This window comes from Cherax quadricarinatus, chromosome 75, assembly GCF_038502225.1.
Source record: "Cherax quadricarinatus isolate ZL_2023a chromosome 75, ASM3850222v1, whole genome shotgun sequence".
Taxonomy (NCBI): domain Eukaryota; kingdom Metazoa; phylum Arthropoda; class Malacostraca; order Decapoda; family Parastacidae; genus Cherax; species Cherax quadricarinatus.
In genome coordinates, this window is record NC_091366.1 from 2,389,634 (window position 1) to 2,400,122 (window position 10,489).

General features: G+C 40.8%; 1 protein-coding gene across 21 annotated transcripts in view; it reads left to right on the forward strand.

The window, feature by feature from the left end:
* The window catches only part of Graf (GTPase regulator associated with FAK), a 550,104-nt gene extending 539,843 nt beyond the window's left edge, over positions 1–10,261 (forward strand). For 19 of the 21 annotated variants that reach the window (XM_070100893.1, XM_070100905.1, XM_070100896.1 and 16 more), the window contains one exon: positions 379–10,261. In XM_070100893.1, coding sequence (XP_069956994.1) covers positions 379–518 — 140 coding nt within the window. In that variant the 3' untranslated portion in view covers positions 519–10,261. The remainder of the gene's footprint in view (positions 1–378) is intronic. The other 2 variants (XR_011394106.1, XR_011394105.1) reach the window with 2 other exon arrangements.
* The last annotated feature ends 228 nt before the right edge of the window (positions 10,262–10,489 follow it).

Here is a 10,489-nt window from a genome sequence, read left to right on the forward strand (position 1 = left end):
CATTGTTCCACCCACCGGTGACAATCACTGGCTCATGGAACATAATGAACAATGGCTCACTTTGAAGCCAGTGAAAGCATGGAACACCGAAAAGAAGGTGCTATATGTGCAGGGCCCTCCTGATTGGATGAATTGTATTATAGCCAGCTGGCTGAGTGGCTTATGACCTGGCCTGTAGTTTTACAACTCACTCACCAAGGGTTCAACCCCCCTTCCCACACACACACATTCCGTGGTTTGTTTGCTATCGTGTTTTACGATTTCGTGAGACATGGACATTAATTTTTTTGTCCTATTTTTGAATCATGCATTTTGGTAATAAATTGATGTATTTTTTCATATCTCGGAACAGATTGGTAAAAATTTTATAAATTGCAGTTCGACCGTCTCGAGAACCCGGCTGGCTGGAAGGAACTCTCAACGGACGAACTGGTCTGATACCTGAAAACTATGTGGAAGCAATAGATGATAAACCTCCACCTCCTCGGCTAATATCCCAGAGAAACACAGATGTGTAACCTAGGAAAAATAGTAATTTAATGCTTTCAAAGTAGATATTTCCTCTGATCCTCATGTCAGGTAATATGGTGTCCTGCGATATCCACCGCTTGAAGAATATGCTTACCATTGATCAGTGATACATGTGTATGTATGTATGGGGTACCTCTTCAAACAACCTACATGAGAGGTGTTGCTTTATGTATGCTAATACAGTGATGGAATATTGCCTTCAGGTTTGATATGATGATCTATTTAAGCCTTAAGTACTGCCAGGACTTCCTGTGCTATTAAAGAAATCTTGAACCATATCAAACTCTCAAAATAATGGATATTTTGCGAGTGATATCTGTTTAGAAAGGAAGAACCAAGGTTGCGTTCTTCTCATTAATCAAAACGAACTTTATCTAACAAGTGCCACAAATATTTTCTCGGTAGTAATTCCTGTTAATGTGTGGGATTTTTACTTGGAATTGCATGACGTGTGTAAGAGGATTAAAGTGTCACAATAAAGTGTATATAAGAAAAATATAAAAAATTGTTGAAGTTAATGTCAACTTGTTACTCTTGATGCAAGTGAGAATAATTGTGATGGTAATTACAGTGAATGAGAACGAGAAGTATTCTTCAAAGACTTACAGTCGTCCGGACATTATTAAAAGAAATACATTATAGTCCTTGCTTATGTGAGTCATGCTTATATGATTTTTTTATTTTTTTTTAAATGTATATATATATATTAATGTAAATCATTGATTAGTTCATTATTTTATATTTAAATGTTATTAAAACTTTAGAAAAGAGTGAAATTATTTGCCAGTTAGGTTTTAGTTTGATGTTACATGGTATGTACTACAGTATTTATTAGTTAGTACAATGCAGTATATGAAAGATGTAGCCTTAATTGTAGTCGAAGGATAACTCTGGCAAACTGGTTCTCTTTATTTGATTAGTTGAAATTTATAGACAAAAGTTTAGACAGTTTTTGAGATGATATAGAAAGTATGCTATAGCAAGTGAATACTGAGGACATAACCTAACATACGTGTGTAACAGTGATGACCTAGTCTGAACCAAAATAACTCGGAGAATGTATATTTAGTCTTCATATAACAGCCATTTGTACATTTAATTAATTTATAAATATTGTTTTATTACCACTTTATGATACATAATTGTAATATTTCATTCTCTATTATATTTTACAGCATTATGCAATTTCTAATTTTGGTGTAAGTAGCCAAATGACTTTTTAATATATAAGCCCGGTTTCTTGATTATTGTATTGAATTGTTACATAAAACCGGTGCTTTTTTAGAAAAGACAGACGTATAGGATGGTATAGTATTTGTGTCCCATATTGTCACTTTCTTAGTTTTTCTTTTATAGTATCAGTCATATATGATTCTTTAACCCGTAAACGGTCCAAACGTATATACGTTTTTTCAACATTTGAAAGTATGTAAAAAGAGTAGATCTTTTTGTTTTTTTACATTTGAAAATGTGTAAAAAAAGCTTTGATCTACTTTTTTTTTTGTTATATTTGAAAATATGTAAAAAAAACGTAGATCTACTTTTGTAGCTACGAATTTGAACGTCGATCTGCTCGGACCGTTTACGGGTTAAATACAGTGAAACCTTGGTTTTCGTGCTCCGCAGCGAGCCTGTTAAAACCACAGTTATTTTCCATAAAATGTATTTTTTATTAATATTTTTGGGTGTCTGGAATGGATTAATTGGATTTACATTATTTCTTATGAGAAATATAAAAAAAATAGATATTATAGAGAATAACTGTGGTTTACGTGCAAGCTTGGGAGTATGAAAACCAGAGTTCCATTGTATGTGGATAAACAGAAGGGTGAATGAGGGACTCAAACCGCAATCTGTAAACTGAGTCAATTTGCAGACCTCGGTTCAAGCCCTCATCCACTCTTCTCTTTACTCATTGATAGTTGTTTATTACAACTTAATTTTTGAATCCTTTAAACGTATATTTAATGTGCAACAAAATCACAAGAAACATGATATCTTAATGTGTGATATAACCACGGTGAAAAGGAAATTTATTCAGAGCATTTTTCATTATCTCTGAGGCACATTCTTAGTGCATGTGAGTGAGAGATAGACAGAGTGCTTGCAAGTTATTCCCTTTTATTGTGCTTAAATTGCATATATTTAACATGAATGGAATTTATATATTTTAGGTATTCAGTGTAAAGATAGGTTTTTGTATGCAACTAGTCAAGTATTATTCATTGTGATGAAAAAGCATATATCACAGTGGTATAAGTAGTCCATTAATTCAAGTGCTGTCTTGGATTAAAACGATAATGTCAGCAGAGATATTCTGTCATAAGAACTGGATTAAGATTTTTGTAGGCCCCTGGGCTATAGGTACTGTGAAGCCCCTGGGCTACAGGTACTGTGAGGCCTTCGAGCTGCAGATACTGTGAAGCCCCTGGGCTATAGGTACTGTGAGACCCCTGGGCTACAGGTACTGTGAGGCCCCTGGGCTACAGGTACTGTGAGGCCTTTGAGCTGCAGGTACAATGAGGCCCCTGGGCTACAGGTACTGTGAGGCCCCTGAGCTACAGGTACTGTGAGACCCCTGAGCTGCAGGTACAATGAGGCCCCTGGGCTACAGGTACTGTGAGTCCCCTGAGCTATAGGTACTGTGAAGCCCCTGGGCTACAGGTACTGTGAGACCCCTGAGCTACAGGTACTGTGAGGCCCCTGGGCTACAGGTACTGTGAGACCCCTGAGCTACAGGTACTGTGAGAGCCCTGAGCTACAGGTACTGTGAGGCCCCTGGGCTACAGGTACTGTGAGACCCCTGAGCTACAGGTACTGTGAGGCCCCTGGGCTACAGGTACTGTGAGACCCCTGGGCTATAGGTACTGTGAGGCCCCTGAGCTACAGGTACTGTGAGGCCCCTGGGTTACAGGTACTGTGAGGGTCCCTGGGCTACAGGTACTGTGAGGGTCCCTGGGCTACAGGTACTGTGAGGCCCCTGAGCTTCGGGTATTATGAGGCCCCTGAGCTACAGGTACTGTGAGACCCCTGAGCTACAGGTACTATGAGGCCCCTGAGCTACAGGTACTGTGAGGCTCCTGGGCTACAGGTACTGTGAGGCCCCTGGGCTACAGGTACTGTGAGGCCCCTGGGCTACAGGTACTGTGAGGCCCCTGGGCTACAGGTACTGTGAGGCCCCTGGGCTACAGGTACTGTGAGGCCCCTGGGCTACAGGTACTGTGAGGACCCTGAGCTACAGGTACTGTGAGGCCCTTGAGCTACAGGTACTGTGAGGCCCCTGGGCTACAGGTACTGTGAGGCCCCTGAGCTACAGGCACTGTGAGGCCCCTGAGCTATAGGTACTGTGAGGCTTCTGGGCTACAGGTACTATGAGGCTTCTGGGCTACAGGTACTGTGAGGCTCCTGGGCTACAGGTACTGTGAGGCCCCCTGAGCTATAGGTACTGTGAGGCCCCTGGGCTACAGGTACTGTGAGGCCCCTGGGCTACAAGTACTGTGAGGCTTCTGGGCTACAGGTACTGTAAGGCCCCTGGGCTACAAGTGCTGTGAGGCTTCTGGGCTACAGGTACTGTAAGGCCCCTGGGCTACAAGTGCTGTGAGGCTTCTGGGCTACAGGTACTGTAAGGCCCCTGGGCTACAAGTGCTGTGAGGCCCCTGGGCTACAGGTACTGTGAGGCTCCTCGGCTACAAGTACTGTGAGGCTTCTGGGCTACAGGTACTGTAAGGCCCATGTGCTACAAGTGCTGTGAGGCTTCTGGGCTACAGGTACTGTAAGGCCCCTGGGCTACAAGTGCTGTGAGGCTTCTGGGCTACAGGTACTGTGAGGCCCCTGGGGTACAGGTACTGTGAGGCCCCTGGGCTACATGTACTGTGAGGCCCATGGGCTACAAGTGCTGTGAGGCTTCTGGGCTACAGGTACTGTGAGGGCCCTGGGCTACAGGTACTGTGAGTCTTCTGGGCTACAGGTACTGTGAGGCCCCTGGGCTACAGGTACTGTGAGGCCCCTGGGCTACAGGTACTGTGAGGCCCCTGGGCTACAGGTATTGTGAGGCCCCTGGGCTACAAGTGCTGTGAGGCTTCTGGGCTACAAGTGCTGTGAGGCTTCTGGGCTATAGGTACTGTGAGACTTCTGGGCTACAGGTACTGTGAGGCCCCTGGGCTACAGGTACTGTGAGGCTTCTGGGCTACAGGTACTGTGAGGCCCCTGGGCTACAGGTACTGTGAGGCCCCTGGGCTACAGGTACTGGGAGGCCCCAGGGCTACAGGTACTGTGAGGCCCCTGGGCTACAGGTACTGTGAGGCTTCTGGGCTACAGGTACTGTGAGGCCCCTGGGCTACAGGTACTGTGAGGCCCCTGGGCTACAGGTACTGTGAGGCTTCTGGGCTACAGGTACTGTGAGGCTTCTGGGCTACAGGTACTGTGAGGCCCCTGGGCTACAGGTACTGTGAGGCTTCTGGGCTACAGGTACTGTGAGGCTTCTGGGCTACAGGTACTGTGAGGCCCCTGGGCTACAGGTACTGTGAGGCTTCTGGGCTACAGGTACTGTGAGGCCCCTGGGCTACAGGTACTGTGAGGCCCCTGGGCTACAGGTACTGTGAGGCTCCTGGGCTACAGGTACTGTGAGGCCCCTGGGCTACAGGTACTGTGAGGCTTCTGGGCTACAGGTACTGTGAGGCCCCCAGTGATATTTTCAAAAGGAAAAAGTTTAAGAAAAACTAAATTTATTTTGACAAGGCTGCCCACAACTAAAATTCAATCATTTGCTTTGTGTAATTTCTTGGTTAACAAATTTCTACAAAACATCAGTAAATTGCAAGTTATTGAGAACATCTGTGGAGGTCCTCCAGCTGGTGGAGGCCCCTGGGCTGCAACCCCTGGAGGTCCTCCAGCTGGTGGAGGCCCCTGGGCTGCAACCCCTGGAGGCCCTCCAGCTGGTGGAGGCCCCTGGGCTGCAACCCCTGGAGGTCCTCCAGCTGGTGGAGGCCCCTGGGCTGCAACCCCTGGAGGTCCTCCAGCTGGTGGAGGCCCCTGGGCTGCAACCCCTGGAGGTCCTCCAGCTGGTGGAGGCCCCTGGGCTGCAACCCCTGAAGGTCCTCCAGCTGGTGGAGGCCCCTGGGCTGCAGCCTCTGAAGCCCATGCCTTAATCTGGCCCTGCCTCTCATCAGTACTACTTGCATTATAAAATGAAGCCCATGTGATGAGATATTACCATAGCATGTACACTAGTAGTTTCCTTGTTGACATCATCCAAATTCAAGGAAGGAACTTTGGTAATAGATCTTTATATATATTTTGTATTCTTTTTCATCGTAGAGTTCAATATTGAAACTGATTCTAAACATTGTTTTTACCTTTTTCAAGAATGTTGGAGATATAAGAATAAGAAGTCACAATATCATGGCTGGATTAATTCACAATTAACAAGTTGAGTATGAAACAGACAGTGTTTCGGTGTGTCTAGTAATAGCATGTTAGCAAGGGCAGATCCAAGGAACTGGGGTAGGTGAGGTTATTCTCTCTCCCTGGGCCACTCTGAAAAGGTTTTCTTAGCATTGATTGTTATTACTCGTTAACTTGTTAATACAACTAAAGAATTAACATTTCTTGTTATCTAAAAACTTATCAGTTCATAAAAAAAAATCACTCCTCTTCCCAGTGGAAGCACCAATTTTGAGGGACTGAAATCCCCCAAAATTCCCATAGCCCCAAATCAAAATAGTAATAATACTAACAGCGCTGGCTGCAACAAGACTATTTGTCAGTGGGACACAGAAGACTACATACATTATGATTGCATAATAATAATAATCTTCATTTCTGCAAATACATCATATGACTTATACAGACCATAGCTGACATCAAATTCATACTATATGGAAAGCCCCTGGTTATGCAGAGCATTTCAGGCAAATTAGGTTATGTTCCCAGGATGTGGCCCACACCAGTCAACTAACAGCAACAGCATATGTATTAAGAAAACTCGCCCCCAATGTTTCTACCCATACCAGGGTGTTTGTGTATTGTTCCAGTCATGGTATTGTGCTTTAGTGTTCATTGTCTATTTTTCATCTGTAATTTGGGAGTTAGTCATTAATTTGAGATACGGTATTTAGTTTTATCAGAGGATGTTCTGGTAAGTAATCCACAGTAATAACTTTAACAATCTTGCCCTGCTGTTACGCATCAAGGAACCTTTGTGATGATAACAATCTTGCCCTGCTGTTAGGCATCAAGAAACCTTTGTAATGATAACTTGCTAGGTAACACTAGCTGAGTGAAAATTGGAAGTGTAGACTTTCAGTTCTTTATTTTAATTAAAGAAGTTAGATATGTCAGATTTGTCCCATGGTTAAATATAACATTCCATTTACAGTAAGCTCTTAATTTTAATGCTTGCAAGCAAGTGATGCTAATATGACTATACTTTCTTTGAGCTAAGTTAGTAATTTCTGTAGTAGAATTGATGGATTAGAAAAATTAACTCTTCAGTCATATAACACCTAAAGTTAAGTTTTGACATTTTTGTTTTTCTCATAAAAAACCTACACAAAAGTACAAAGATTTTTCAGTTTAATTATTAGTAATGATTTCACCTGTACCTGAAAATATTGAGATCAGAAATACTTAATTAATAAGGAAAAATTATGAGTTTACTGTATGGCATTTAATTTCAGTGATTATAAACCAAGGTATGGATGGGGATTGAACTCATGGCTAGTGAGTCATAAAACTCCAGACCGGCACATTAGCCACTGGGCCAACTAGCTACAATAAGATTCATCCAAATAGGTATATTTATACACCATAGGAAGGTTAGCATAGGCACCACTTGCATTTGTGGTCACAGTGGTGCCTATGTTAACCTTCCTATGGTGTATATACCTAGTTGGATGAATCCTATTGTAGCCAGGTGGCCCAATGGCTAACACGTTGGTCCGGAGTTTTACGACTCACTCGCTGCAAGTTCAATCCCTGCCTTTTGTGTGGTTTGTTTGCAATTGTGTCATCACAATTTTGTTACTCAGTTCGGTGATGATATAAATTAGCCAGTTGAGCACATTGTTAAATTTATGCTTGATGCAGCACACAAAGAAACAGAAAGAACAGCAGTTAACTTTTTATAGCCATTAATTGGATATTGACTAGTCATTTCTATTATTAAGGTTAGAAAAACTAACTGAATAATAAAGATACTTTGTAATATTATCCTTAGTAGATGAACTTTGTGTTAATTGCTAAGCCAGAAGAAACTTTAAGTGTTTCCTTCATGATGTATATGGCATTATTTGTGTTACACTCCAACACAGTGAGCACTAAAATTCTTCAATGACTCTGTAACCATGTAGAAGCCTTCCCCAGGAGCCAGAGGAGGTTCTCTGAGGATGTCTTCATTAATGACAAACCTGCAGTAACGTCCCACCAGGGATAAGGAATTGGCAGTGAGTTTAAAGATTATATCTGAATAAATTTTTGTTAAACTCTAATATAGAAATGTCTTACCACAAGTTATGGGCTATATCACATTTTAGCTTTCCGAATTTCTATAATTTGGATTTTTAATGGGTGAAATCTTAGTAAAGTTTGTGACTAATATCATGACCCAGGATTTTTAGTTTTATAGTTATATTATGCCTTTACGTACCCCCTTACCCATCTTGTGGGTGATAGTCAAAAGATTACAGTGGTACATAATGGGTCCATTACCCTGATCCAGGGAGTCATGGTATATAATGGGTCCATTATCTTGACCCGGGAAGTCAAATCATTCTTTACCTATGTAGCACATTCCATCTCAGTCATTCTGACATGCAGGTAACTTTCTTGTTCCCTGAAATCATGTTTGTGTAGCTTGTTTCTCCATATATACAGGATGGCCCCACATATACAACATCTTTTTTTGGTGTTCCACATTTTCAGTGGCTTTCAGTTGAGCCATTGTTCCACTCGCCAGCAAAGATGGCTTTCATTTGAGCCAACAATGATTGCCAACAAGTGGAATGTAATGAACAGTGGCTTACTTTGAAACCAACGAAAACATGGAACACTGAAAAGAAGGTGCTATACATGAAGAGCCCTCCTCTGTATTTTATATTTCCTGTTTTCCTTTTTCGAAACACAGAAGTGCATTTTCTTATTCACTAGTTTCTTATGTTTTCATTGGCTTAGCTTAATTGAAGTGTAACAACCCAAGAGGAACCAGTTAAGGATAGGTTAGCAGAGGCTACTTGCATTACCTTCCAGGATAAATTGAACTGAAATAACGCAAGAGGAATCAATTATGGATAGGAGCTTTGGAGGGAATACTCAAGCAACTTTCCAAAAGTAGATTTGCTCAACAAATTTAATGCACATTGTAGATATTTCTCAGCAAAATTAAAGAAAATAATTGAAATGCACATTCCATAAAGATGTTCCTGCAATGTCTGCCAATCAAAATATTCCTGTACATTTCTTATATACAAAATGAATATATTTTGACTAAGTTTAAAGAAAACTGATTTGTAAATAGTATAGTTTATTTTCTTCTGTTGTCCAAGGGTGCATTATGTTAATGCAAATGAATCCTTTCCTAATATGATTTTTTTATATAATGGTTTTACTTGGCTGTAACTTAATATGGTAAACTATGCAGACACCTGAAAGACTCAATTTTTTTTTTTTTTTTTTTTTTTTTTTACATTGGACACTGTTCTCTGTACTAGAAAAAAAAATTTTCATTTGAACTGTATCATTTTTAATTAATCTGTCAGACTTAAATTTCTGTTACTGATCATTCTCTGTAGCAAATCTTCTAGGTGTGTATCTTTATAATACAGTATATGCCAGGCCAGCATTTTCCAGTGAGGTGACAGACATGTTTCTTGGTGAGGAGATGATAACTGCTTCACATCCTTAATATGAACACCAACCAACCCTGAGCCATACCAAAGCCAATCATTTTCTGCTAACTCTCCTTCTCGAGATGTGATGTGTCTCCTCTTGTCGGAAAGCACAAGTACGTATGACCCCCGCACATTGGTGGGATTGATACATATGCTAACAAAAAATTAATAGCTCTGTTCATAAATCTTAAAGTACAGGTGCTCTTTGACTTACGATGGAGTTATGTTCGAATAAGCCCATCATAAATCGAACACAAATTTGATATGCTAAATAAATAAATACATAAATAACTACTGTGGCTGAATAAGTAAATAAACAGATAATTTCTATAACTAACTGAACACCAGTATTGAAAAGTAAATAAATGAATACAAGTTACGGACTTGCCGCTGTATAGTCCTTGTGGCTTAGCGCTTCTTTTTGATTATAATAATAATAATACGGACTTGCCGCCTTCATGCTGGGTAAGTAGGTTTCATTTCCAAAGTAATTGCTTTTGCTCCATTGTAAAGTCCAAGTATTGCAAGTCGAACCATTGTAAGTCGAGGAACACTTGTATAGGAAAAGCAAAATGAAGTGGTTAATGATATCATAGTTTTTTATCATATACTGTATTTATATCAGCGCTTCTTCACTAAATTTCATGTATGGAGAAGACTCAGGTACTGGTGTATGAGACCTAAATTTAGGATTAAATAAGTCAAAGAGTTTATTGTTTACGTGTAAATAAGAGATTAGGATGAAATAAAATTGATATACACCATGATTTGTATATAGTAGTTTTAATGAATGAGGATGCTTCAAATACATAATGATACTATTTTAAAATAAATGTCAGAAAGTATTCAAAGTTACATTACTATTCCCTGAGGCTGAAAGCGTGATCTCAGGCACAGCCGAAAGATTAGGAAAAGAACATTTTTTTTTTTTTTTTTTTTTAGCACATCGGCTGCTTCCCACCAAGGCAGGGTGACCTGAAAAAGAAGAAATCCTTTCATCATCACTCACTCCATCACTGTCTTGCCATAGGCATGCTGATTCTAAAGTTTGAAAACTGACATATATCCACCTT